This window comes from Alexandromys fortis, unplaced genomic scaffold (genome assembly GCF_014885135.2).
Source record: "Alexandromys fortis isolate MF-2015 unplaced genomic scaffold, M_Fortis_MF-2015_v1.1 scaffold_31, whole genome shotgun sequence".
Taxonomy (NCBI): Eukaryota; Metazoa; Chordata; class Mammalia; order Rodentia; family Cricetidae; genus Alexandromys; species Alexandromys fortis.
The window spans coordinates 14,879,014-14,906,414 of record NW_026067974.1 but is presented as its reverse complement, the minus strand read 5'-3'; the positions used below and the strand labels follow the sequence as shown (position 1 = coordinate 14,906,414).

At 48.6% G+C, this 27,401-nt stretch overlaps 1 protein-coding gene across 1 annotated transcript; it reads left to right on the top strand.

Moving 5' to 3' along the window:
- Window positions 1-2,626: 2,626 nt before the first annotated feature.
- On the top strand, window positions 2,627-22,889 carry Kif18b (kinesin family member 18B). The gene is given in 16 exon segments (XM_050156556.1): window positions 2,627-2,766; window positions 11,402-11,728; window positions 12,271-12,428; window positions 12,740-12,844; window positions 13,067-13,177; window positions 13,258-13,455; window positions 13,565-13,741; window positions 14,292-14,366; window positions 14,501-14,598; window positions 14,996-15,164; window positions 15,613-15,728; window positions 19,428-19,633; window positions 19,890-20,415; window positions 21,366-21,449; window positions 21,929-22,014; window positions 22,230-22,889. Coding segments are annotated over 15 exon segments (2,505 nt in total). The 5' UTR covers window positions 2,627-2,766; window positions 11,402-11,409; the 3' UTR covers window positions 22,307-22,889.
- The last annotated feature ends 4,512 nt before the right edge of the window (window positions 22,890-27,401 follow it).

Here is a 27,401-nt window from a genome sequence, read left to right as displayed (position 1 = left end):
AGAGCAAGCAATGAATGCTCTTAACCGCTGAGCCATCTCTCCAGCCCTTGAGGGTATTTTTCTACATGTATTTATTCACTGTGCATTATTTCACATTTATTTATGCACACCACAATAGGCATGTGGGCGCCATCGACAACCTGAGGAAGTTAATTCTCCCTTCCACCATGTGAATTCTAGGGATTAAACTCCAATTGTCAATTTAGCGGCTTTTACCACTGAGACACCACGCCAACCCCGCCTTGAGCTTGTGTGTACTTGCATATATATTTTACAGTGTTGGGCATCAAAATGTGGCTTTCTGATTGCCAAGCAAACACTCTACCACTTAGCTACATGCTCAACCCTAAGCCTGAAAATCTTTGTGGGTTTTTTTTTTTTTTTTTTTTTGAGACAGGGTATATTTTATCTTGGCTATCTTGGAGCTCAATATGTAGACCAGTCTGGCCTCAAACTCACAAAAAAACCTCCTGCCTCCTGAGTGCTGTGATTAAAGGCATGCACCGCCATGCCCAGCTGAAATTCTTTGGGTGGGGGAGGGTTGTGAATCAAGACGTTTCTTTGGGTGGTTCTGACTGTCCTGGAACTAGGTTTGTAGGCCAGGCTGGCCTCAAACTCAGAGATCTACCTGCCCCTCTGCCTCCCTGAGTGCTGGGATTAAAGGCTGCCCCACCATACCCAGCTGAAATTAATTTTTTTAGGATTTAAAAAATAATTATGTGTACATGTATTTGTCTATGGGTGGGTGTTTGCATGCATGTGTAGGTGCTTGCAGAGACCAGAAGAGGTTGTCAGATCCTCTGGAGCTGGAGTTACAGGCAGTTCTGAGCCCAATATGAGTGTTGGGAACCCAACTCAGATCCTCTAGAAGAGCTGTAAGTTCTCTTAACCAGTAAACCATCTCTCCAGCCCCTAAGCCTTGAAATTCTTTTTTTTTAAAGATTTATTTATTTATTATGCATACAACATTCCTTCCATGTGTGACTGCAGGCCAGAAGAGGGCACCAGATCTCATTATAGATGGCTGTGAGCCACCATGTGGTTGCTGGGAATTGAACTCAGGACCTTTGGAAGAGCAGACAATGCTCTTAACCACTGAGCCATCTCTCCAGCCCCAAGCCTTGAAATTCTTTCTTTCTTTCTTATTTATTTATTATGTATACAATATTCTGTCTGTGTGTATGCCTGCAGGACAGAAGAGGGCACCAGACCCCATTACAGATGGTTGTGAGCCACCGTGTGGTTGCTGGGAATTGAACTCAGGACCTTTGGAAGAGCAGACAATGCTCTTAACCTCTGAGCCATCTCTCCAGCTCCCAAGTCTTGAAATTCTTATTTGGCTAATTGTAGGTCAACTTATTCTCACAATAAATAAATAAATAAATAAATAAATAAATAAATAAATAAATACCTCTTATCTTGGTTTCTAAGATCCAAGCAACAGACACTTTGCCAGACTATACCAGGGGCTCACTCTATAGCTCTGGCTGGCCTCACACTTACTATGTCTATGAAGCTGGCTTTGAACTAGTAACACTCCCCCTCTTTTTCTGCCTTAGCAGGTACTGTAATCCCCACCCCTGATAGATACCTAATTTTGCCTATAGATTGCGAGCTCCGCGTATCACTCATCGCTGTATCCTCTGAGCCTGGCTCTCATAACAACTGTTGAATGACTATGAGAACACCTAGTGTCATTTCACTGAACGTCTACCAGGTGTGTTGTTCACATTATGGCTTTTTAATTTTTTTACTTATGGGGTTGGAGATTAAACTCAGTGTTAGAGCAAAGGCCCTGGATTCAATCCTCAGCTCCGGGGAGTGGGGGTCGGGGCAGGGGGAGACAAAACAAAAAGTGCCAGACTTGGTACCTGTTCTCTTCATGGCCTTCTGAACCCTAACTAAACCTAACACCTCTGTACAAACACATCACTGTAAGCGGGAGAGCACCCTTAGCCTGAAAGCTATCCTTAAACAACTGATGCCTTTTGTAGATGGAGAAGGCAAGGTTATCCAGTGTTCTAGCTGCTTTGCAGTAACTGCACCTTCACTCAGTTTTCTTGTTTCGTCCTCACTAAGGGCTGTTCTGTCGTGTTGGGTCTAAGAGCTCGGGTCACATCAACCAGGTTTTCAGTAAAGACGCTACTAACCTGTTGACAGTTGTGGTGGAGGAAATTTTTTTCCTTCCTTATATGCTCTAGATCAGCACACAATGTCACAATTTACTGAAAATAGAGAGCAACTAGAGGTCTCATTTTGTAGTCCTGGCTGGCTTTGAACTCACACAGATCCGCCTACCTTAAAGGAAGGCGCCACTACAGATGGGAGGGTGCCCGTTAGGGCAACAGAAACAGATTTAAAATCCTGTCGAATATGTGGTCGCTGTAAGTGATGCGGAGCTCAGCAAACAGACGACAGAGATGGGGCGGGGCCCCTCGTTTTACAGCTGGGGGTGGGGACTGGTTTCGGGCGGCAACTCTGGTCAGTCCAGTCTCTGCCAAAGAACCTCCGAAAAGCTAGACCGCAAGTGCGCAGGCGCAGCTCGGGCTGTCTTTGTTTCTTAGGAAACAGCCAATTAGCGAGCTCGGCGGTGGCCAATGGGAAGCGCGAATGAGCGGACCGGCTAATTTGAACGCGCCGCGCCGGAAGAAGGCTGGTTCGGCGCAAGAAGGTGTGGGGGAGCTCTCTCCCGAGTCCGTGGGCTCGGGTCTGCGGCGGAGGGACGCGTGAGCCACCCGCGACACCAGCGGCAGGAACCGACGTAAGGTAAGCTTTGGCCCACGGCGGCGACGGCCCCGCGGGCTCGGTGCGGAGGGCTCAGACGCGCGGGCCCGGCTGCCGCCGCCCGGAGCCCGAGCCAGCGCTCGTTTGGCAAGGGCAGGGACGAGTAGGAGGGCTCTTTACCTCAGACGTACAGCAGATCGCGACCCCTGTGTCCGCCGTCCGGCACCCATATTGGGCCCGCACAGGTACACCGGTCATTTGAAAGATGCACCCGGCTCCGTGGCAGCTGCCTCTCCTCGAGAGTGAGGTGGAATTGGGATTTTCGATGTGCTAGACCTGGAGAGCTGGGACGCCCTGCGCCGTGGGGCAGCCACGCTCCTCTCCACACTCTTGTCAGAGTGGATTACACAGCCTTGTGCGCCAGGGGTCGAGGGTGTGGGGGCGCTGCAACTTGGTTTACGAGGCACTCAGTAAACACTGTCGTGAACGAAACAGAAAGGAAGTGAAAGAAAAGCAGGTCTGTGTTTTACCAGGAAGATCGATTAAAAAAAAAAAAAAACTTTGAACAGTTGAGCTGCTGACGTGACATTTAAAAGACAGAGTCAAAGAACTTAAAATAGTTTATTGAACTTACTGGTTCTGTGTATCAAGGGGAATGCTGTATCCTATAATTTTACTAGCAATGTCTAATATTTGTTGGGCACTTACATGAACTCAGTTTTAGGTTGGAACGAACTCATTCAAGCCTCACAATAGCTTGATGAGACAGATAATAATATTACTTACAGTTTGCATATTGTGAAACCGAGGCACAGAATAGCTAAGCCTGACTTGGCAGAAGATCTATAATTTTATTTTTCCCAATGAGCTTTTTGGAGTTCATACCACTTCCCTCAATCTCCCCATCCCATTTCTTCTTTGCCTGTTTTATTATTGAACCCCACTCCCACCCAGAAAGATCTTTAAGGTGTCTCATTCTCAATTAATTGATATATATATACTCATATATATATATATATACACACACATATACATACACACACACATATATATATATATAAAAATTTTGCTCCATTTGTACTTTTTTTCCTTTCTGTTTTCATGGTCTAGGGATCAAATCCAAGACCATGAGCACTCTACCAAGGAGCTCCATTCCCAGCCCTGGTACCATTTAAAGGAAGTATAAAAGCAGCATATTGTTAGAGACGTTTGTAAAGCCTTTCTCTGTCTGGTGACTGTGGGGAGTTATCGTAATCCTGTGTAAGCTGCATACTCTCTCGGCAAGCGGCTAAATTATAAACACAAGCCAGGCACAGGAAAATACTTTCATAATCCTGGCACCTGTGATCCCAGGTGAGATGTGGACGAGGAGGATCTCAGAGTTTAAGGCCAGTCATGGTGAGACTCTTTCAAAACAAATACAAACAAACAAATACCAATGAAAGAAATGAATTCACATTTGGGAATTTAAAAAAGTACACTGAACTCAGTTAAATAGAATGTCACAGTTAGAATTAAAGGGTGAGTAGCAGTTGTTGGGGACAGGATTTAGTGGCAAGTGCTTGCCCAGCATGTACTAAGGCCTGAGTTTAGTTCTTAGCACCCTCACCCATTCCTCCCCAAATAGAAGTCATAAAAATTCCTAATTGATCTAAGGCAATTAGTTTAAAATTTACCTTCACATAAATGGAAACCCCCAACTGAATTCCCAGATATTTACAGTCAATTAGAAAAGCAAACATTTGCATTCTAACTTAAGATTTAGACTTTATGTTGAACCTGATTAGAATTACAAGTACATAATTGTGTGGTTGTTAAAACTTCAAGTAAAACATCAGGAATCAGAAACGAGCATGTTCAGGGCCCTAAGTTCAATCCTCAGCACTGCCCACATCCAGTGTCTGTGTGTATTTGTGGGGGTGAACTGGAAATGGAGACAAATACCCTTAAATTTACACCGTATGATATAATAAGAGCATTCCCTGTACAACGAGGAGAGATGAAAAATGCTCACTATTGCTGCTTCCATTCAATAACATAATAAAATTCCCAGCCAGAACTGTAAGATAAGAAAAGTAAATCACGATGTAGAAGATAGAAAAGTATAGGCAAAGGAGACATGGTGGCCTGTGCTTAGAGTCCAGCACTTGGGAGGCTGTAGCGGGAGGATCTTAAGTTCCAGGCCAAACTGAGCTGTGTATCCAGACCAGAGAATATGGCAAACTAAAGGGACAGACAGAACTATTAAACAGCTCAGCACTAGGTCACCTGCCTGGCATGTGCAACACCCAGCATGGATAGAGAAAGAATAGCCTATGATTTTCTATTTAAAAGTCAAGCCATGCAGAAGAGAATCCACTTATAGTGCACACTGTCCTCTGGATACCAAGGGGAGGGACATACAAAGCCCACAGGTGGGACAAAAAGACTGAGCTGGCTGAAGGGCAGGAGTAGTGTGGAAGGGTGGAGCAGTGCTTACCGTCTGTTGAATGGGTTGTCTTGCTTCTACGTCTCGGGTAAGAATCCTATTCACAGAATGGGACTGTTGAGGAAACTAAAAGAAGCCATTTGTAAAGCATTTAGCATCGAGTGCTCGGCACACAAGGCACACTCAGCGAAGCGCTCCGTAAGTGTTAGCTATGATACTTATTGTTAGGCTTTGGGGTTCCAGCTCTGTTCTTCTCTGGCCCTTATTCATCCCCAGGACAAGTATTGTTCAGCACCTGCTGCATGCTGGGACAGGTCCCCAAATGCCTGCGTTGCGTGGGTGAGACAAGACACACGAGTACGAGGACTGGTAAAAATCAGTGAAAGGGGCTGTAGCTGGGCCTGCAACAGGGGTGTCCTAGGGATGTACTCCTTCATCTCCCTCCTTCTCAGCTCCCACCATCTGCAGGGGCATCCCCTCGAGTCCTAAGAAATTCTCCTCCAGGGCCCTCAGAGGTTGATCTCATCCCTACAAGGATGGGCAAAAGAAGCCACCCCAATACATCTAAATCTTGGTTTCCCAGCCCCAGCTCAGCAGCGCACTTGCCTCTGGGTTTTAATGAGCTGCCCAGGGTTAGAAATAGGACTTGAGTGTGCCTGCCTGAGAACCCTGAAGATCTTATTAAAGAATCATCTCCCTTGTACTTTGGGCTGAAATGCTCTTTCCAAGCGAGGATCAAAGCAAACTTGACAAACGTTCTCTCATTAATCTCCCCATCCCCCTGGGGTGGGAGCAGATTGGTAGCTGTTCTCGCTGGCTTCCAAAGCGGGAAGCTGACGTGCTGCTGTCGGGTGGCGTGGCTCTCAGAAAGACCACCCCACTAGTCGGATGCAGAGCCCAGACCAGGACCCAGGTGTCCTTGGGGCACCCATGGCAAGTGTTACCCCACATTCTGCACCTGGCGCCCTCAGCACTGTCTCGGGAAGAAAGAAAACATCTCATTAGGCAAACAGACTGGCCCCTCTGGCCCTCAGGAGGCGGGAGGAGAGAGCTGTAAAGGTTACTCACACTCTTTGCCAGTGCCCTTTTTAATTTCCTGCTTAGAATGTGAGGCCGCTCTGAGGCTCCTCCTCAGCCAGAACCCTCCCCATAGGCCTCTGGAACTGCCAGGGAGGCAGCTGGCGCAGACCTAGGGCTGGTCTGCCTTCATTCTCCCACAGAGAAACGGGTCTCCAGGGGTTGTGAATGGAGAGACAAGAAAAAGGAGCTCTGGTGTTGAAAATTTGGTAGAGTCCATATATCTGCAAGTACTTCCGGAACATGCCATCTCGTCCCGAAAGAGGGATTATAATTATACAAGCATAAGGGACTGTTAAAATCATGTGATCATCAGAGCACAATACATAATATCATTATCAGACAGGATGGCGGGCTCTGCGGTCAGACTGCCTGGGATGGAACTGGGGCCCCATCACTCACTAGTATTGAAACCTTGGGCAAGTTGCTTAACCCTCTCTGTCTCAATTCCTCACTGAAAAATGAGTGTAATAATGCTATCCATCTTGTGGGACTGCAATGGAGATAAAAGGGGATGATGTGTGCACGGGGCTTTGACCGGACCTTGACAGCGAGTTCTTCACTAATGTGTGTATTATGACAATCTGATTGCTGGGACGAAAACTGGATTATACACACATAAAAGGATTATTGCTGGTTGCTATCTTTCCCTTGTTCAGTGCTGGGAAGAAGTTAAGTTTAGGGGTGAAGGAACAGGTGTTTCAAATCAGCTCACTTCTGCCCTGAGCTGTTGGCCAGAATACTCAGCAGAAGCCCCACCTTGCTGAACAGCCTTCGTTATGACTGATCAGCAGATATTACCTTTATTGGGAAAGCATCCATCTGTTTATGTCCCTCAGGAACAACCCCATTGCTTCCCCATGTTAATATGTCCCTAGAACTGGGCTAAGCTGACTCACTCCTGCCTGCATCCCCCAAACTCCACTCCTACCTTTGGTAGTCTGCTCAGAAGAGAAATGAAGAGGCAGGCGCAGAGGTATGAAGGAACACCAAATGATTACAGGGAGGAAACCTCTGGAATTATTACCAGATCAACACTGGGGAATCTGTTCTCTTACCCTCTGCATCAACAGATTCGGGGAGCGATACAGAGAAACCATCTCACCAAGTACCCATTCCCACATCCCTAATGGGCAGTGGAGGGCAGGCAACCAAATAAAGAGAGCTGAAAATAGAAAGCAACTGTCATTATTTGCAAACTGTATTATCATTTAATTGAAAGGCCTAAGAGAATCAATGGCAGTCTATTAGAACTAATAAGGACATTTGGTATTCCGGGCAGATGCACGGTATGCGTCCAGAAATACAAAGCTTTCCTATATTCTGGCAAAATATGGTTCTGAAAAATGCAATTTTAAAAGGTGTCTTCACAATATAACAAAGACTGTAATAACTAGTAATAGACCTAACCAAGAATGTACGATACTCATGGGAGGAAAATTATGAAATTTTACTGATGATTATAAAGTTGTAAGTGCATGGAAAGAGACAGCAGGTTCCTAGGTGGGAAGCTTCCATTTCATCAAGATACCAAGTCTGCTCATATTAACCTATAAATTAAAAATAATCCAAGTTTCCAGGCGGTGGTGGTGCACGCCTTTAATCCCAGCACTCGGGAGGCAAAGGCTGGCGAATCTCTGTGAGTTCAAGGCCAACTGATCTACAAAAGCTAGTTCCAGGACAGGCTCCAAAGCTACAGTGAAACCCTGTCTCGACAATAATAATAATAGTAATAATCCAAGTTAAAATCTTAGCAGAATTTTCTTCATGGGGCTTCACAAGATAATTCTAAAATCACATGCAAGGCAAGATGTCCAAGAATAACTGAGAAAAAATACAAGAGGTGGCACATTACAGAGGAACTACAGCTGTGGTGTGCCAGAAAAGCGGAGTAAACTCACAAATCAGTGCACGTCTCTATAAAACATTAGTTGTATTTGAAATAGGTTGGAAAGAAATCGTCTTCAATAAATGATCTTGAGGTCACTGATTGCCAGTTGGAAAGAAAGATATTTCTAAAACTCCTTCATTAGTCACAACAAATTATCTCCTTAAAGCACAGAATGGGAGAAGGGAAGATATTGGACAGGAGTGGAAGAAAAGCACCTGCTGCTTTGGAGAAGAAATGTCTTCTTCTTTTCTTTTTTTCTATTTTGATTTTTTGAGCCAGGGTCTCACGATGTAGCCCTGGCTACCGTAGAACTCACTACTGTGTAGACCAGGCTGACCTCCAACTCACAGAGATGGACTCTCCTGCCTCTGCCTCCCCAGCCCAGCAGCCAAATGTTTTAAACATGACATATAAGTCATAAAAAAAAATACCTGGGCATGGTGATATGTACCTGTAATTCCACCATTTGGGAAGTAGAGGCAGAAGGAGCAGCTTTTAGGATCATCCTGAACATACTGATGCTGAGTTCAGGGTCAGCAAATTTGACCATTTGAAAATCTATCTCAAAAAAGTAAAAGTAAGCCAGGAGTGGTGGTGTATCAATTCAAGCACTTGGGAAGTAGAGACAAGAAGATCAAGAGTTCAAGACTAGCCTCGGCTTCATAGTCAAAAAACCAACACGGGCTACATGAGACCCTATCTCAAAAAATAGAATAAAATAAAAATTGTTGCATAAAGGATAAAAAGCCACCTGAAAATTGCTGACTATGCTTGTCTGTCCTTACTGGGTATACCCAGTAAATTGTGTGGTGCAAACATCTGTAATCCTGCCACTTGGGAGGTGGAGGCAAGAGGGGCAGTAGTTGAAGCTTCTTCTGCCCAACAAGTTCAAAGCTAAGCTGAGCTATATGGGACCCTATCTCAACACAAAAATGTTACAAGTTTACCACATTTGAGGCAGGTTTTTCCCTAAGAATACATGGTTGCTTTTTTTTTTTTTTAAATATTTATTTATTTATTATGTATACAATGTTGTGTCTGTGTGTATGCCTGCTGGCCAGAAGAGGGCACCAGACCTCATTACAGATGGTTGTGAGCCACCATGTGGTTGCTGGGAATTGAACTCAGGACCTTTGGAAGAGCAGGCACTGCTCTTAACCTCTGAGCCATCTCTCCAGCCCCCATGGTTGCTTTTGATACCAGTAATAGCCAATGATGTACCCCAGGCAGAGAAGACACATAAACATTATCAGAAGATTTTTTGTTTGTTTGTTTTTCGAGACAGGGTTTCTTTGTAGCTTTGGAGCCTGTCCTGGAACTCTGTGTAGACTAGGCTGGTCTTGAACTCACAGAGATCCACCTGGCTCTGCCTCTTGAGTGCTAGGATTAAAGGTGTGTGCCACCACCCCACCTGGCTTCAATATCTTTCTAATATCAACTCTATTTGAAATAATAGAATGCACTGGAGAACGGCTTAGTAGCCAGTAAAGGTGCTTGCTGTACAAGGTGTTCTCTGACCTTCTCACATAGACATGGACTTTGTTTTTCTTGGTTCTTCGACAGGGTTTCTCTGTATCGCTTTGTAGAACTCACTCTGTAGACCAGGCTGACCTTGAACTCACAGCGATCCGCCTGCCTCTGCCTCCCGAGTGCTGGGATTAAAGGCGTGCGCCACCAACTCCCGGCTCTGAAACTTTTAAAAACAGAAAATCTCTTCTTGTGGGACTGCCCTAGAACTCACAGAAATCCTCTTGGCTGTCCTAGAACTCAGAGAAATCCTCCTGCCTCTGCCTCCCAGTGCTAGGATTAAAGGCATGTGTCATCACACCCAGCCTAAAATGTTCAATAAGTATGTGAATTTGATGTAATTTCAGCTGTAATCACATCAGGGTTATTTTTGAGAGGAAAAGGGTGTTGTGGGTTGGGGTTAATATGTATTTAGATATGTATGATATATGTATTTAATGGTGCTGAGAATCAAGCCCAGGGCCTTATGTATGCTAGAATACATGTTCCACTACACTGCATCCCAACTTCCAATTTACTTCTTTTTTACTTCCCGTTTGGTACTAGGATGGAAGCCAGAGCTTCATAAGCACTTGGCTCCTTCTTATTTCTCATTTATCTGAGCCGGGGCCTCACTCTGCAGCCCAGCCCGACCCGGACTCGTAGTCTTTCTGCCTCATCCTTTCCTATAGCCAGGATTGTAGTCTTGCGTAACCAGGGTTAGTGCCAATAAATTTCTTTAAAAGTCAAATGGCATAACAAATGCCTGGGGATGACTAAGAAAGTCACAGAAAGGTCCAGTCAGGCCATCTTGCTGCTAGCTTTAAAGTGTGTTTAGCAGTAGGGAAAGTATGGCACTGGTGTAAGTATGGACAAATTGTTTACTATGTTTTATTTCTCAGAAGAAGGCCATGCCACAAAGCATGTGTTGCAGTCAGAAGACAATTTGCAGGAGTCCTGGGGATTGAACCTATGTCATTAGGCTTGGCAGCAAGCACTTTTGCCTGCTGAGCCATCTCGCTGGCTCATAACCAAATGACTTGGTTGGAAAATATAAGAAGTTCAATAAAAGACTTTTGGAAGCATAGCCATTTGAATATGACAAAAGTGGTATTTCAAGTGGGAAAAATATACATTCATAATTGATACTGCTGCTAGGTGGTGATGGGCGCACGCCTTTAATCCCAGCACTTGGGAGGCAGAGGCAGGCAGATTTCTGTAATTTTGAGGCCAACCTGGTCTACAAAGAGAGTTCCAGGACAACCAAGACTGTTACACAGAGAAACCCTGTCTTAAAAAATAATAATAAAGTTGGGCAGTGGTGCACACCTTTAATCCCAGCACTTGGGAGGCAGAGGCAGGCAGATTTCTGTAATTTTGAGGCCAACCTGGTCTACAAAGAGAGTTCCAGGACAACCAAGACTGTTACACAGAGAAACCCTGTCTTAAAAAATAATAATAAAGTTGGGCAGTGGTGCACACCTTTAATCCCAGCACTTGGGAGGCAGAGGCAGGTGGATCTCTGTGAGCTTGAGGCCAGCCTGGTCTAGAGAGCTAGTTTCAGGACAGATTCCAAAGCTACAGAGAAACTCTGTCTCGAAAAACAAAACAAAGCAAAATAATAATAATAATTGATACTGCTATTGATGTCTTGCTTCCTTGGGGACAAAGAAAAGTGGAGGTCAGCCACTTTGGAAGGTGGGGAAAGATCCTTTAATATTGAAGCATACTCTTGAGTTGGCTTGGTCCTCATCTCAGTCATGTCTCTTGCACAGGTGTTGCCATGGTGATGGCTGTGGAAGACAGTGTGGTTCGGGTGGTCGTGCGGGTGAGGCCTCCCACCCCTAAGGAGTTAGAGAGTCAGCGGCGGCCTGTGATTCAGGTGGTAGATGAGCGGGTGTTGGTGTTTGACCCTGAGGAGTGCAATGGGGGATTTCCTGGCCTAAAATGGAGTGGCTCCCACAATGGCCCCAAGAAGAAGGGCAAAGATCTGACATTTGTCTTTGACCGGGTCTTTGGCGAGGTGGCCACTCAACAGGATGTGTTCCAGCACACGACACACAGCATCCTTGACAGCTTTCTCGAGGGCTACAACTGCTCAGGTGAGAACTGCCGGCTGGGTAGTGGGCTTCCCTAGCTGTTCTGAGAGAAGGGGCTCATGGATCTTCCGCTCTCTGCTTTGGGTTTCATTCGTTCACTTAACTAGACCATGCATTCCATTGCTTCCTAGTCTACAGTACTAGCCAAACAGTTAGACATGGCTTTGAACTCCTGGTGCTTAAAATGCTCTAGAGGGAAGGGGTGTGTATGTGTGTGTGTCTGTGTGTGTGTGCGCGCACCATAAACCCAGGTGAGTAATGGCAAGAGAACACTGTGGACCTTGGTCAGCTTGGAGAAGGGAGGGTAGTCCTCAGCTCCAGTGCAGATCCACAGGTCCTGGGGTTCAGGATGGGCCCCGGGAGAACACGCTGAACTTGAACACTGAGGGAACACCTGTGGTGGAAGCCTTGGGACTGCGGTCTTTGACAACAGGGGAAAGGGACTTGAAAAGGTTGAGCCTGGCAGAAACGTGCTGGGATAGCCCTAAGAGAGGGAGATTTGGCCCAGCTGCCACCACCCTCTTTCCCCATTTTGTCCTTTATAGTGTTTGCCTATGGGGCCACTGGGGCTGGGAAGACACACACCATGCTGGGAAGGGAGGGAGACCCTGGCATCATGTACCTGACCACCATGGAGCTCTATAGGCGTCTTGAAGCCCGCCAGGAAGAAAAACAGTTCGAGGTGCTCATCAGTTACCTGGAGGTGAGGCTGCTGCCTCTTTGGCCCACATCGTACTTCATTCTCAGAAAACCTGAAGAGGGGGTGGAATGGGACCTGGGGAAGAGGGTCCAGGGGACACAGACATCGCCCAGTGAGAGACCATGCTGAAAGGAAACCTGACCTCCCTACTCTTGTCATCGGACATGACCTGCAAAAGTGCTGCTTTCAGGGCTGGTGTCTCAACTCCGGTTCCACTAAGTCTGTCCCCTCCGAGTCCCCCCAGTCAGTGCTCTGTTGCTGTCCCAGGGAGCACGCTCTTCCTTAAGTCTCTTCCTCTTGTCCTTTTTCCTAAGGTGTATAACGAGCAGATCCATGACCTCCTGGAGCCCAAAGGACCCCTCACCATTCGTGAGGACCCTGATAAGGGAGTGGTGGTGCCGGGACTCTCTTTCCACCAGGTACATGCTGGGCCTCAGGTGTGGCAGCCACTCCATTGGTCCTCTGGGGTTCCCTCAAGTGGCAATTTGGGAATCTCCTAAATGCCGTGGTGGTAGCGGTGGTAGTGGTGGTGGCAGCAATAGCAATGGAGGGTGACAGGCTCTGAAGAGCAGCCTTTTCTGCCAGGAGAAAAAGCCCTGGTGGTAAGACCACAGCCCCCTCCCTGGGTATCTCCTCTGTAGCCAGCTTCAGCTGCACAGCTACTGGAGATGCTGACCAGAGGCAACTGCAGCCGCACACAGCATCCCACGGATGCCAATGCCACGTCTTCCCGCTCTCATGCCATCTTCCAGGTGAGCGACATCATGTGCTCAGTCTACAAATGGGGGGGCCCTGATGTCTGCACTCCTCATTCTACCCTCTGTGCCCCCAGATCTTTGTGAAACAGCGGGACCGGGTTCCAGGGTTGACCCAGGCCATTCAAGTAGCCAAGATGAGCCTGATTGACCTGGCTGGCTCAGAGCGGGCATCTAGCACCCATGCCAAAGGAGAGCGGCTACGGGAGGGTGCCAACATCAACCGCTCTCTGTTAGCGCTCATCAATGTCCTCAACGCCCTGGCCGATGCAAAGGTAATGCAGAGTGGGTCAAGCACCTCCAGAGCAGAAAACAAGCGCCTGAACCAGTGTCTTTCCCCCCAGCACAGGACGATCTAACCCAGCTAGCCCCTTACTTCCCCAGGGTCGCAAGTTGCATGTGCCCTACCGAGACAGCAAACTAACCCGCTTGCTCAAGGATTCCATTGGGGGCAACTGCCGCACTGTGATGATTGCTGCGGTCAGCCCTTCCAGCCTGACCTATGAGGATACCTACAACACCCTCAAATATGCTGACCGTGCCAAGGAGATCAAACTCACGGTACATGCTGCGGGGATGTCCTGCATGTGGAGGGTGCCCTAACCTGAGAGGAGATGGGGACAAGCCCTAGATAGCCACCTTAAATCTCTATTTATTGTTCCCCAGCGCAGGAAGGTCCCCTGTGTCATGAATGCTCTTTGTGATAGAAGCAGTAATACTTTGTCCTGAGGAAGAGCTCAGCTCCACTGAGGCAGTGTACAGACTTGCTCCAGGCAACAACTGTATTGTCAATACAGTGATATCAATGCCCATGTTCACTGACTCAGACAAAAGCAGAGGAATTCCTGTCTCCCCTGCCTGTCTCTGCAGTGAACCCTGCTTACCTGGACCTGCTACAGAGCAGGCCGCTGCCTGGGTAGTGTTACGGTCAGGGTTCAGGCCACACACAATCCTCTGTCTCTTGCTGTGGTCCCAGGCACATTACGGTAGACCTCTGGTCTGTTACCTGACTTGGGAGAGCGAGTCACGATACCATGAGTGAGGCTTCGCACACAGCTCGTGGTCATTTGTTTGAATAAATAAACAAGTCTCTTCTGTGTGTCCACCACAGCTGAAGAGCAACGTGATCAGCCTGGACCATCACATCAGCCAGTATGCCACCATCTGCCAGCAGCTCCAGGCTGAGGTGAGGAACCATCTAGGAGGCAGACTTGGGGCAGGGAGCAAGACACAGAAGCTTGCAGTCCTGCTGGGGTTCTGTGCCCACCCTGGCTTTTGTGGTCCCCTGGGGCTCTGAGGACTGGGCTGCTCTTGTTTCAGGTGGCGGCCCTGAGGGAGAAGCTCCAGGTGTATGAGGCAGGAGCCCAGGCCCTGCAGCAGAACTCCCCACAGCCCCCCAAGTTGAGCATACCACAACAGTGAGTTTGGCTGCCCTTTCCTGCTTCATCCCTTAAATCAGCTGCAGGAAGAATGAACCCCATTCTTTTTTGCCACTTGGTGGGTTAGGAATCTTTGCCTGTATTCTAGCACCTAAACGAGGGGTTCCAAGCCAGGACCCAGCAACTAGCCACTAATAGTAACCTAGATGAAGCACTAACACCCAGCCATATAAGCAATCCCATCAAGAGAAGGTCAACAGGGATTGGGTGTCATTGTCTCTTGAACCAGAAAATCTCTGACACCCCCACTCCCAATGGCTTCTCACTTGTTACTCTTGCAGATGGACTCTGCCACCAGATTCCAAAACATTCTGCCTCCCCTTGCTTACTCTACCTCTTAGGCCTCTCAAAATCTCAAAATTCACTTCTTCCTTAGCCTTCCCAGCTCCCCATTACAGCCTGGGCGCTCCAGCCAGTCCTATACCCCAGAACTCCATGCACAATGTGGGACCCTTCAAGAGGAGAGCCTGGAGTCAGAGGCTCAGGACCAGAAGGTTTTGAAGGACAATACTTCTGAGCAGGAGCGGTCCCCACAGGACAAGCAGGTAGGACATGTGAGTGGGAAGCCTGGGCCTTGAGAAGGCTTGGGCTGGTGGAACATCATAAAGGAACTCCCTTTCTCCACCGGAAAATCTCGATCGACCAGGTACTTACATGCTTGCAAGTGACTGGGAGAAGGGAAGGGGGAGAAGGATTCTACTTATTTTTTGTAACACTTGTCTGTCTGTCTGTCTTTCTATCTATCTATCTATCTATCTATCTATCTATCTATCTATCTATCTAGTGTGTGTGTGTCATGCCATATGCATATGTATGAGTCAGAGGACAAGTGACAGTTGGTTCTCTCCTTCCTTTGTGTGAGTCCCAGTGATTGAACCCAGGGTTTCAGGCTTAGTGACAAGCCCCGTTGTCTGTTGATTCCTGTCAGCAGCCCAGGGGAAGGATTTTGGGAGATCATCCTAGCTATACTACTAATGCCTTCTCCTCCTTTAGTTTCCAGACCAGATGCCAGAGCCGAACCTGCCAGGGTCCCCTAGTCTGACTTTGCAGCCGAAGCCAGTCATGAGTCAACACTCACCACAGAAACTGGATGGGAACCACTTTAAGCAGTAGGTGTCTTCTCGCCAATTGAGTCCAAGGTGGGGAGGTTCCTGAGATGGGAGCTGGTGTTCAGATTGTCATGAAAGTTCCAGTTCTTAGCTGACAGTTAAGTCCCTTTTTTTGTTTGTTTGTTTGTTCATTTGTTTGTTTATTTTTCATGATAGGGTTTCTCTTTGTGACCCTGCCTGTCCTGAAACTCACTCTGTGGACCAGGCTGACCTCAAACTCAGGAGATCCTCCTGCCTCTGCCTATGTAGTTCTAAGATTAAAGGCGTGTGCCACCATGCCCAGATTCAATTCCCTTTTCATCAACCTTACCCCACGCAGTTTTCAAGCCCTTGCTGTGGTCATGGATTCCTTCTTCTTTATTATGCCGCATTGTTGGCAACCTAACAGGCAAGGAAAGCAAAACAACCATAGTCACAGGCACGCAACGCATGCACACAGACACACCTCTCTCAGATAGACAGCATCAGCTGCACTGGGTAGGACAGAGTGCTGGCAGGCAGCTTTCCAGTCTATGGGCAGAGCTGCTCTCCCTGTACAGCCAAGAGGAGACGGGTCGCAGGCGGAAGGGGGGCAACCTTCATGAGTCAGATTTTCCTATGCACCCTCAACAACAGATTGTAAATAAGATCTCCCACCCCAAGCCAAAGAGGAAAAGATTTGGACCGTTTCTTCTGGGCCACAGAGAGGGGTTTTTCTCCTGTTTTCCCGTGGCCCCCGGTACACAAACCCCCTGCCACTTAGCATCGCTACTGTCAGCCTCTCCCTCCCCTGCATGGTTCACACTAGGCAGTGTATTTAAAGCTTCTGGACAGAAGGGCCTTCTTAATTTTATTTCTTGTCGGGGAGTGTCTGTTCCCGACTCAGCAAAAATGCTTCGGCCTGAATAATCAAAGGCTCATTATCTGCCTCCTGCTGCCAGCTCCCTGGGCCCCCGAGGAGGCAGGGAGATGTGGGTGGGGTGTCCCATTGGCCTCCCAACTACTGGCTCCCATGGAGGACTCAGTGTCCCCCATTATAAAGAGAGGCCACTTGATCATCATTTTTGCTCTGCCTGTGGTCGTTTAGTGGCCTCTGACAAGTTATTTCTATCTAGGCTGTGATTTGAGAATCACAAGTCTTCTGCTCTCTCTGAGTTCTCTGACATGAAATACCAATAAAATAAGGCACAGGATCCCAAGTGTCAGTTGCTTCAGAGCATTGTGGGATCCTTTGCATTTGAAAAAGCTCTGACAACCAGATAATTGGAATTTCCCTTTGACTTGATTAGAACCCAGAGCCTTGGGCCACCAGGGCAGAACAGATTTGAGATTTATTTTTTCCTGTTCAGTTTTTCAAGACCTTTTTTTTCTTGTTGGAATAATTTTTCTTTTTTATTTTATTTGTTGGTTGGTTGGTGTTTTGCTATTTATTTGTTGGTTGGTTGGTCTCTCTACATAACCCCGACTGTCCTGGAATTCACTATGTAGACTGGGTTTACTTAACTCACAAAGATTACCTGCTTTTACCTCCCATGCTGTTTTACAAATACTGGAAACCTGATTTGAAAGTCCAACTGCCCATGTGTCAACTGGGGAGCTGTAGCCTTTGTACAGGGTGCAGAGCAAGGACAGAACCCAAACCTGAGTCATCTGACATCCAGACCCATGTATTTCTCCCAAAGAACACTCTTTTTAAGTATTCAGAAGGGAAGCTGGGCGGTGGTGGCACATGCCTTTAATCCCAGCAGAAGCAGGCAAATCTCTGAGTTCAAAGCCTCTGAGTCCTGGTCTTACAGGACTATTTCAGGACAGGCTCCAATGCTACAGAAGAAACCCTGTCTTGAAAAATAAAAGAAAAAAATTTCAGATGGGGTGGGGGCAGTCTGGAGAGATGCCTCAGCTGTTAAGATATCTGGCTGCTCTTTCAGAAGTCCTGAGTTCAATTCCCAGCAACCACATGGTGGCTCACAGCCATCTGTAATGAAATCTGGCACCCTTTTCTGGCCTGCGGGCATACATGCAGGCATAACACTGTATACATAATAAATAAATACATCTTTTAGAAAAAGAGAGACATCGCCAGGACTGTTTCACAGAGAAACCCTGTCTCAAAAAACAAAACAAAACAGAGAGAGAGAGAGAGAGAGAGAGAGAGAGAGAGAGAGAAAGAAGAAAAAAGTATTCAGATCTTCCTCACAATAGTGGCTCAGAAAGATACAGAGTTTCCGCTGTGTCCTTGTTAGTTAATGTCCTGCCTGTTTTCACAAAGTGAGGCCTTGAGGGACCTTTGCCAAATGAGTTTGTGTTTCCTGAGCACACGCTGACTGGCCAGTGAAGAGGTTCAGAGAGTCCAGACAGGTGGTTACCTGAGGATAAATCATTTGCCATGAGTAATCCTTACCAAGGTAATTGTGTTTATTTCTTTTATCACAGGCGTGCCTTAGAGGAAGAAAATTTGCTTTATGAGATTCTAAATTTACAATATCAATAATCACATTACCCTCAGAATTTCCTTTAAATAGTCCCCTGGTGCATGTGAAATGTGTGTTGATTTTCAACACTTTTTCAGGGTCCCTACTATTAGCTAGCAAACACATCTCCAAATGCATTTCAAGGGTCTTCTCAAAGCCACAATCAACATAGCCTCTTATTTAATCTCCTCTTATTCCAGCAAGGGTAGATACCATTTTACAGAAACAATAGCTTGCAGTGTGCCAGGCATTCTTTAAATATTTTGCATCTAAAATAAGTCACTTAGGCCAGATGTGGTGGCTCACATTTTAGTCCTAGAACTTGGGAGTCTAGACAGGTGGATCTCTGAGTTCTAGGCCAACCAGACTTACGTGATGAGATCCTGTCTCAAACCACAGTAACAAAACCAGATGTGGTGGTGCACCCTTTAGTCCCAGCCCTTCGGAGGCAGAGATAGGTGAATCTCTGATTTCTAGGCCAGCCTGGTCTACAGAGCAAGGTCCAGGACAGCCAGGGCTACACAGAGAAACAGTGCCTCGAAGAACCAATAAATAAATACCTCAGCTAAGGTCTCCAGCAGCCCTGTGATGCAGTGGTTCTTGTTACCACCCATTAAAGTTGCTGGGCCTGGGGTTAACCAGTGCAGTGAGGATCCTGCATTGAGATTTAAATAGGGCTGATTGGATCTGGGCTCTTAACTAACCCTGGGAGTAGAGAAAGGACCACAGTTCTAAGCTATGCTGAGTTCTAAGCTAAGGAGTGTTGGTGCCCTCTATAAACCTCGTGCTGGGCAGCGGGGACTGGAGGGAAGAATAAGAGTTTAAGGTCATTCTCAGACATGTACATTTTCAGACACGTAGCATTCTCAGACATGTAGCATGTTGAAGGCCACTCTGAGACTAAAGACTATTAAATGGCAGAGCTGAGGAGGAACTCAGACTTCCCAAGTCCAAAGTCACTTGGCACCTTTTTCCTGTTTCTCAAGTCAAGCCTTTGTCATAGGAATGTATAACAGGGGACACCTCCCACCATTATCTGGAGGTGTTAGCTTTCAGTGAGGGTGCCTCAGAGAAGGATCCATGGGGGGGGTGGCGGTGACACAAGCCAGTCTGGGGCAAAGCAGAAAGGAGATAGTAGACCAAGTGTCCTAAGCCACATCTAGATAGAGCGATGGGTCAGCATACAACACAGACCTGCTCAGGCTGGGTCTAAATAAGTCACATACAAATTCTCTGTCTTCTTTTCTAGGTTGGCCCTCCGGGTTCTGTGCCTAGCACAGCGACAATACTCCCTGCTGCAGGCAGCCAACCTCCTGACTCCTGACATGACCTCAGAATTCGAGACCCTACAGCAGTTGCTTCACCAGGAAAACACCTAACTTGGGACTCAGAGCCCCAGGACTCCTGGTCAGGCGAGGGGGAGCCCTCTGGCTCAGGAGCTGTATTTGGAGTCCAGTGAGTGTCACTTTTCTGTCTCACCTGCTGTTGCAGTCTCTACGGCCCACTTGTAGCCAGAGGCTGGACTGGGGCCTCAGATGCCAGGGTATGCTGTGGTGGGAGGCGGGAGCCTAAGGTCGTGGGTTTCTGTGCACAAACAGTCCAAAGAGAACTGAGGAGTTAAGGGCTCTTCTTTGCCTCCCGTGTCTGCTCCCATGTTCTCTACAATCCCCCAGCCCCAAATCCCCTTTCAGCATGTTCCTTCTCTATCCAGAGTCTTCAGGATACTGTGGTCCTGTGACCCGGACCATGGCAAAGCAACTGAATGGCCTCACACACACTCTGGGAATCCTGCTTGGATCTGACGGCACCTCAGATAAGACATTCCAAAAGCCTGCCGAGGAGAAGAAGAAGAAGAGGAAACTAAATCCTAGAGAGCCAGGCAGTCCTCCGGACCCTAACCAGGAGACTAAGCGCCAGCGCCAGTCCTTCCTTCCCTGCCTGAGGAGAGGCTCTCTACCTAAGGCCCAGCCTTCCTCTGAACCCAGAACTCCCAAAGGAGAAAGGGCCTCCTCCCCCTCCTCTCGAGTCTGCCCATCTACAGTCATTAAAAACCGGGCACCCCTGGGCCCTTCTGCCTTACAGAACTGCTCCACTCCTTTTACCCTACCCACTCGTGACCTCAACACCACCTTCAATGTCTATGAGGAGTCCCCCCTCAAACCCAGCTCCCACGAATGTGTTGGCTGGGAGGAAGTCCCCCAGCAGCTGAACAGGACAGATAAGCCCTTCATCCCCAGGTGAGTTCCTAGGCATCTCCCACTTCTCCCAGGAGATGGAAGGCGGCTGACTCTCAGAGTGGAGACCTTTGCCATTGGTCTCTCCTTGGTCACTTGTCAGCCTTGTGCCCAGGCCCAGGAAAACAAAGCATGCAGTTGTAAGGCATCATGGCTTATCTTTGAGTTCCCTGTGCCCATGCCTTGTCCCGCCAACCCTGCTGGTTCATGGCATGCTAATGGGACGTCAACGTAAGAAGGGTCATCAGGGAACCCGGAATTAACAAGCCCAGCTCTGTCTGTTCTTAGGCTTTGTTTTGGTTCCGTGACAAGTACCTATTTCATTTACATGTACTCCAGATTTTTCTCTCTATCCCAGCATCTGGAATAGGGAAGGAAGGCTGAGTGTGGTGGCGCACACCTTTAATCCCAGCACTCGGGCAGCGACAGGCGGATCTCTGTGAGTTCAAGACCAGCCTGGTCTACAGAGCGAGTTCCTGTCTAACCATGGCACCCTGCTTCAAAAATCCAAAAGGAGATGTGGAACACGAGAAAAGGAAAACTTTTCTTCAGTGTTTTCCAGTGCAAAGATGAGCTGTTACCTTTGCCCTCGAACCACATGATAGGGGAAGGGAATGGCAGCCAGCTCAGGACTGAGACGGAGGCCAGCAGACTGCCCAGCCGCAGCCCCACACCTTCCATGCCCCTGAGCCAGCTCTCAGTAACAAGCTCAGAGCTGGGCAGGTGGAAGGGTGAAATTGCTTGAACTCCAGCTCCCAGGACACGCCAGAAACTGACATCTGGATGTTCTCCCAGAGCAGGGCTGTCACTCAGCTGTCGGCGCAGGCCGAGAGAGGCAGGGAGAGAGACTACCTCTTAGCAGAAAGAAGCCTCAGGTCATTTGGTCCTGGAGGGAGGAGACTGGTCAGTGGCATTTCTGGCTTCCTCCTGATCTGCCCCTCCCACCCCCACAGTGCACCTGTGTTCCTGTTCACCATGAAGGGCCCCAAGTCTTCTCTACCTACGACCACTGCCGGCAAGAAGAGGCAGACTGTGAGGTGAGGCTGGAGGTGGGAAGAGGAAAGCCCTAACCAGATCAGTAAGTGCCAACTAAGCACAGGCCCCCACCTGGTTTCCTCTGGCCTCCTTAGAGAAAGTAGCCGGAGGTCCTGTGAGCAGGGCCAGCATTTAGTTCTCTGACTGGAATCTCTCTGGTCTTTGCTTATCATTTATCAGGAAGTTTTCCCAGAGGTGATATGGGCCTTAGACCGCTAGCCCTGAGGGAGATTGGCATCATTCATTGGCTAATCCACTGATTGGATGGTTTCTCTCACCTCAGCTTTCTTGTGTGTCCCTCATTCCACAAGCCTCTCCTCCCCTCATTGTGCCTCCCATCCTCTCAGGTGGTTTTGAAAATGGCTGTTCAGCTTTTGCCCTTGAGGTTTAGTGTCTGGCTGCCTCCTTTCCCCATGCATCCCTGTCCAGAACACACCTGTGACCTTCTCACTCTCTTGCCTCCCTGCGTTCCCTTCTTCAGGGCTTCAGTTTCCCGAGGCCGCAGCTGCATTGCCCGCCTCCCCAGTAGCACTTTGAAGAAGGCAGACAGAACCTTCACGGTCCCAGGTAACTGGAACTAGGAGCAAGTATAGCAGACCAGTGGAAGCAGACGAAAATGGGATGTAGGACAGGGTGGATGGAGACCCGGGTAGAAGGAGGGCCTGAAAAACTGCAAGCATTTCAGGGACCCTGAGAGGGAGGAGGAGGATGGGATGAGAGGCAAGGGGACTGGGACAGAACTTCACTTTGTTCCTCTGTACCCCTCTCTAACTGGCCTGCAGAACCACCCTTGAGTCCCCAGTGCCTTGGCGACCAGAGGACTCACAAGGGACTGAGTGGGGTGACAGAGTGCTGTTAACTGACCGTGAGGCCTCCAAGTTCGCCCCTATCCTCCAACACCTCTAGGCTGACAGCCTTCTCTGGAGCTGCCAATACCATGAGCCCCTGACCTGCCCTCCTGACCTTGGAACAATTAACACATTTGCCTTTTCGGTATTAACACCCCTCCCCAACCATCCATCTGCCGTTTGCCTTCTCTATTAATCTCTGTTACACTCAACTTCTTGTATCGTTTGTATTAAACGTGTGGCTATGTTACAGGATCCTGCCAGCTTTCTAATTCAGAGCAGGGAGCTCTTACGCTCTGTTCTCTACCCCTAACGCTCATATCTGACAACAGGCTCTGCATAGTGGTGGCCTCTACACAGCGAAGACGGATGAGGACCAAGGGGGGATTTGCTGACAAGTGTGGCATCTTCAACCCCGTGCCCACAGCCTGGGGTGGGAATGCCTCACCCCTTGTTGACAATAGAGCTCCTGACAGGTTCATAAAGTATTACTTTCACTCACTAGACACAGGGTATACACTCAATGTATAAGAAAAGAAGGGAATATAACCTTAATGTTACCACTTAAGATATAAATGCTAGCTGTTATACTGATATTTAAGCGTCTTTCTCATCCTTGGCTTCTCCATATATACATATGTATTTATATGTATATGCACAGGTATATGCCTGTAGATCTGTAGATTTTTCTCCTGTAATGATCATCTCTTTCTCTGGAGTGTATTCTTCCTGCTACACCCTCATGGGTTAGTGCCCCCTTTCCTTTCTTACCTCAAGCTGAGTGTGGTGACACATGTAATCCCAGCACTTGGGAAACTGAAGCAGGATGATCATGAGTTAGAGGCCAACTTCTGCTACATAACGTGAAGAAAGTCAATGGACAACTTCTAGGGCTGTATTTCAGGGGTAGTGTGCTTGCCTGGCCGCCTGCAGCCTTCTGTTCTAGGGCCTGAACCTGGCTCTTCGCTCCAGGGAGGAGCTTCTCCATGAGCCTAGGAGACGGCTCAGCCGGTAAAAGCACTCATTTTGTAGGCCTGCCTGACAACCTGAGTTCAATCCCCGAAGGCACCAGGGTTGTCCTCTGACCCCCCCCCCTACACACACACACACACACACACACACACACACACGCACGTGCTGTGACATACATGTTGCCTGCACATATGCACATACATGGTATTTTCTTCCTTATAGGATCTTTGTTCCCAGTGGGTTTAAAAGAAATCTTACTTGGATGTCTATTACACCTTAGGGATGGGTCATTCTGCTGTCAGGAAGGGCCTTTCGGTAGGACCCATGCCCGGGGTGAGGCTCCAAGTGGATCCCAGCTGGACTGGAGTACCGTGCAGCCTGCTCCTCTCCCTACTCCACAGCTCTTGCGGGGAGGGGACTTCCTTCCCACTTGCCGGATTGTATAGCAGTTCAGCATGGTTATCTCTGTTCTCCCCATGAAGACATGGTTGGCTGAGTGAATTAATAGTGTAAACAAAATTATAGGAGCTTGTGTTGAACTTACTCCTGAAAACAAACATTTTAAGGGTATTTAGCACATTGTGAATAGTATGTAAATAATGCTGCCATGTTCCCAGAATGCCTGGCCTCTCCTGCTCTGTTCTGTTCCTTATCTGGAGAGTGAGGAAAAGCAGGTGGATGAGCTTCCCTGTGCTGCCGCCGCTAGGCTGTGTCCAGCTGACGTGGGCCCTGTTAGCCGGATAAGAAAAGCAAAGTGAAAACCCCTCTGCCCGGCTTGCCCACAGTTGGACAGCAAGTGTTTGGGACCCAGCCCATGTTCTGGTTTTGACATAACACGGGACTGCTTCCTTTCTGAAGTGAACAGACATCATTTCTCTTCCCAGGCATGGGGTCCCCGCCTCCCCAATTAGTCTTAATGAGTTTGTTCCCCTGGGTACCCATGGCTCCCTGGAAGCAGTCACACATGTGTATCCCCTGGCGGTTGGCAAGGCACTTTCACTGAGGGATGGATTCCGTTGGAACAACGTCTCCATTTCCTGGGGTCTTCACATATATTACCTCTTCCTATCATCACTGTTGCCTTTCAAGCCCAGAGGCAGTCTGCATGGGGCAAGGTGACCGGTAACGAGGGCCAGGAGGGCACGCTCAGCACCATGGGGGCCTTGCATGAGGCAGAGTTTGCCAGGCCGGGGGCAGCGTGACAGTGGAAGAGGTCACTTTTGACAAGGGTGTTCGGCAGGCGGCCGTTCATCCCGCAAACATTTGCTGCTCTGTGATGCAAAGTGTGCTCTCGGGTGACCCATAAAATGTACAACGTCTCTGGGCTGACGGAGCTGAGCACTGATGGCTCCTGCCCTCAATCACAGGAGGTCGGGCTGCGAGCTTGCTGTGTGGTGTCCTGCATGCCATAGGCAGTCGGGCTGGCAGGGACTGCAGGGGGCAGCAAGCTGACATCCGGCTTCCATCTGACTTGCATGGCCGATGAGCCTCTGAAATTGGATTGTTCTTTCATAGTCATCCATGAGGCCTGGCAATCAATGCCTCTCCATCTACCACAGACCCAGCCTGGCCTAACACCCCCTCTCCCTGCATCTTCTCAGGCCTGCTTCTGTGAGTTTAGAATCTTGTCGCTCCACGCCCCTTGTAGCCACCCCCTTGCTCACACTGAACCTGCCATTGAGGTATTCATTTCTACCCAGTTCATGAAGCCAGGCCTGTGGCAAAGAGCTGAAAACCTCTGTGATGGGAGAAGGGGCAGCACCTGTCCCTGTAACTGGATGGACAGCAAAATCTAGCATCAGTGCTGGCAACTGCCAAGGGAGGGATCTGGTCTTTATGTGTCGCCTTCAGCTTGCTCCTTCCCAAGGGAGGTGGGCCTCATTCCGACCTGGGGAGTCTCGCCGACAGTTATTTCATGAATTTTATCCTAGAACCCCACTCACCTGTCTCCAGATTCTCCCTGGAGTGACCCCATGGCTCTCTTGGCTGTGCTTGAAAGTTCTTGGTTCCAGGTAGAATCTAAGTCATGACTATCTTCTCCTCCAAAGTTTTATTTTTATTGTGTGTGTGTGTGTGTGTGTGTTTGAGATCGGCTCTCTAATGTCTGTCCTGTAACTCGCTATGTAGACCAAGCTACCCAGGAACTCACAGAGTGTCACCATGCCTGGCTTTCCGTAGTTCTGTGAAGAGGCATCCAGGATAGTTGGGGGGTGAATGTTGTTGGGGGAGGAAGGGAACAGATTCTCACCCAGGAGTCTGAGGACTATGTTTCACTTAAGCTTCGTGGCCTCTGCTCCATCTGTTGGCCCATCCTATCCACTTGGAGAACTGGAGGCTAGAAATAGTGGGTGATTGTCCGCCCTCTTCTACTAGGGCCACCTCTAGTCCCCACCTCTCACCCCTAATCAGGCGGGAGTGGGAGGAGGGACTATAGGGAGGAGACGCAAAGCAGACTGGGAAAGCAATTAAAAAGCAGATCTCAGGGTTGGAGCCTGGGAGGTAAAGGATAAAGGACAAGCTGAAGTGGGTCTGACTGGCCTGGGAGAGGCGAGGGAGAAAGGGCCCGAGCTTATTAACCCTGCCACAGCAGCCTGGCCCCAGGACCTCTGAAAATGAATAAGCCCACTCCAACCATAGGGAGAGGCGGGGCCCAAGAAGGAGGAAAAAGGGATTCTGGGGTCCGGTCTGGAGTCATTCTGCAGCCACAGGCGCTGATTTCTGGACAGCAGAACCTGGCTGAACGTAGGCTAAAAGTGGGAGAATGAATGGCTCCGGCTAGTTCTGAGGCAGTCCTCTCTAAGTGAAGCCCCCGCCTGCAGAAACTTCCATTGGTAGGAAGCTAGCCCTATGCTGTAGCACCTTAATCTGGGACGTGTAGACCCTGGCCTGAGAGGAAAGACAGATTCTAGCATCGGGAAATCTGCCTGCAGGAGAAGATACAGCTCATCTCCCCAGGGGGACTCAGGCAGAGGTGCACAGGGAACCCATAGGGATCCAGGCACGAAAGGCATCAGTAGGAGTCATGATCCTCAAACCTAGGGATGGAGGAAGGCAAGTGGGACCAGAGCCCACGAGGGGATAAGGGAGGCAAGAATGTGGCTTAGGGGGCAACATCTACTTCAGTCACCAGTTTCAAAAAATTTGCATGTTGGACTGAACTGTAGGTATAGCCAAAGTGCTTGCCTAACACCCGTGATGTCCTGGGTTTGAACATCAAAGAACCAGGCTTGATGGTGCAAGCAGGTAGTCCCAGCACTCAGGAGGTGGAGGCAGGAAGGTCAGAAGTTCAAGGTCATCCTTGGCTAGTAACTAGCAAGTTTGAGGCCAGCCTGAGATATAATGAAACTCACAAAACAGTAACAAAAAGAAACGACAAAAACCTAATTATGTCCCCTTGTAGGACCTGAAGCCACCAACAGCTAGAAGTCCAGGAGAAAATGACACTGACCCCCCACTCTTTTTACTCACTGCTGTTCCTTGGTCCTATCCGCATGGCCATGTAACCTCCCTTAGAAATGGCTCACATACTCCCAGTAGATGCCGTAAGACTTGGCAGCCCTTTCTCAGGTTCCTGCCCCTGCTGGCCAAGCCACCAACAGAAGCACTGGCACGGATGAGTGGAGCACACGGGAGACAGGAGATGGATGCTATGTTTGTCGACAGTGCCTGCTGTGGCTGTCTCTCACTGACTTCATTCTCACACCGTTCTCAGAAGGTGAGTCCTCGGTTCACAGATGGAGCTTCAGTGATGGTTCCTGGGTCATCCAAGACGTCACAGCCCCTGAGAAGCTGTGTTGCTTTCTTCTCAAGAGGACACCTTCATGGCAATTTCTAAAAGAAAACAAAACAAAACAATATAAACAAAGGTGGACTCTAGAGAAACCACCAACCTCTAGGAAACCCTATTTCCTTCCACTTTTTGGACCTGGGCAGCGGAGCTCTGCCATCTAGTGGCCTTGGGGCTCAATTCCCTTCTTTCCAGCAGCACCATGGGATAGGGTCAGCCAGTCTAGCTCACCGCTGTGCTATGCTGTGCTTGCACCCAGCAGGAGCGGGTGACACTCGGGTGGCAAGGCCACTTGGAGTAGAGACTGGCATCAGTGGGAAACACCAGGCACCGCGTTGATGGGTTGA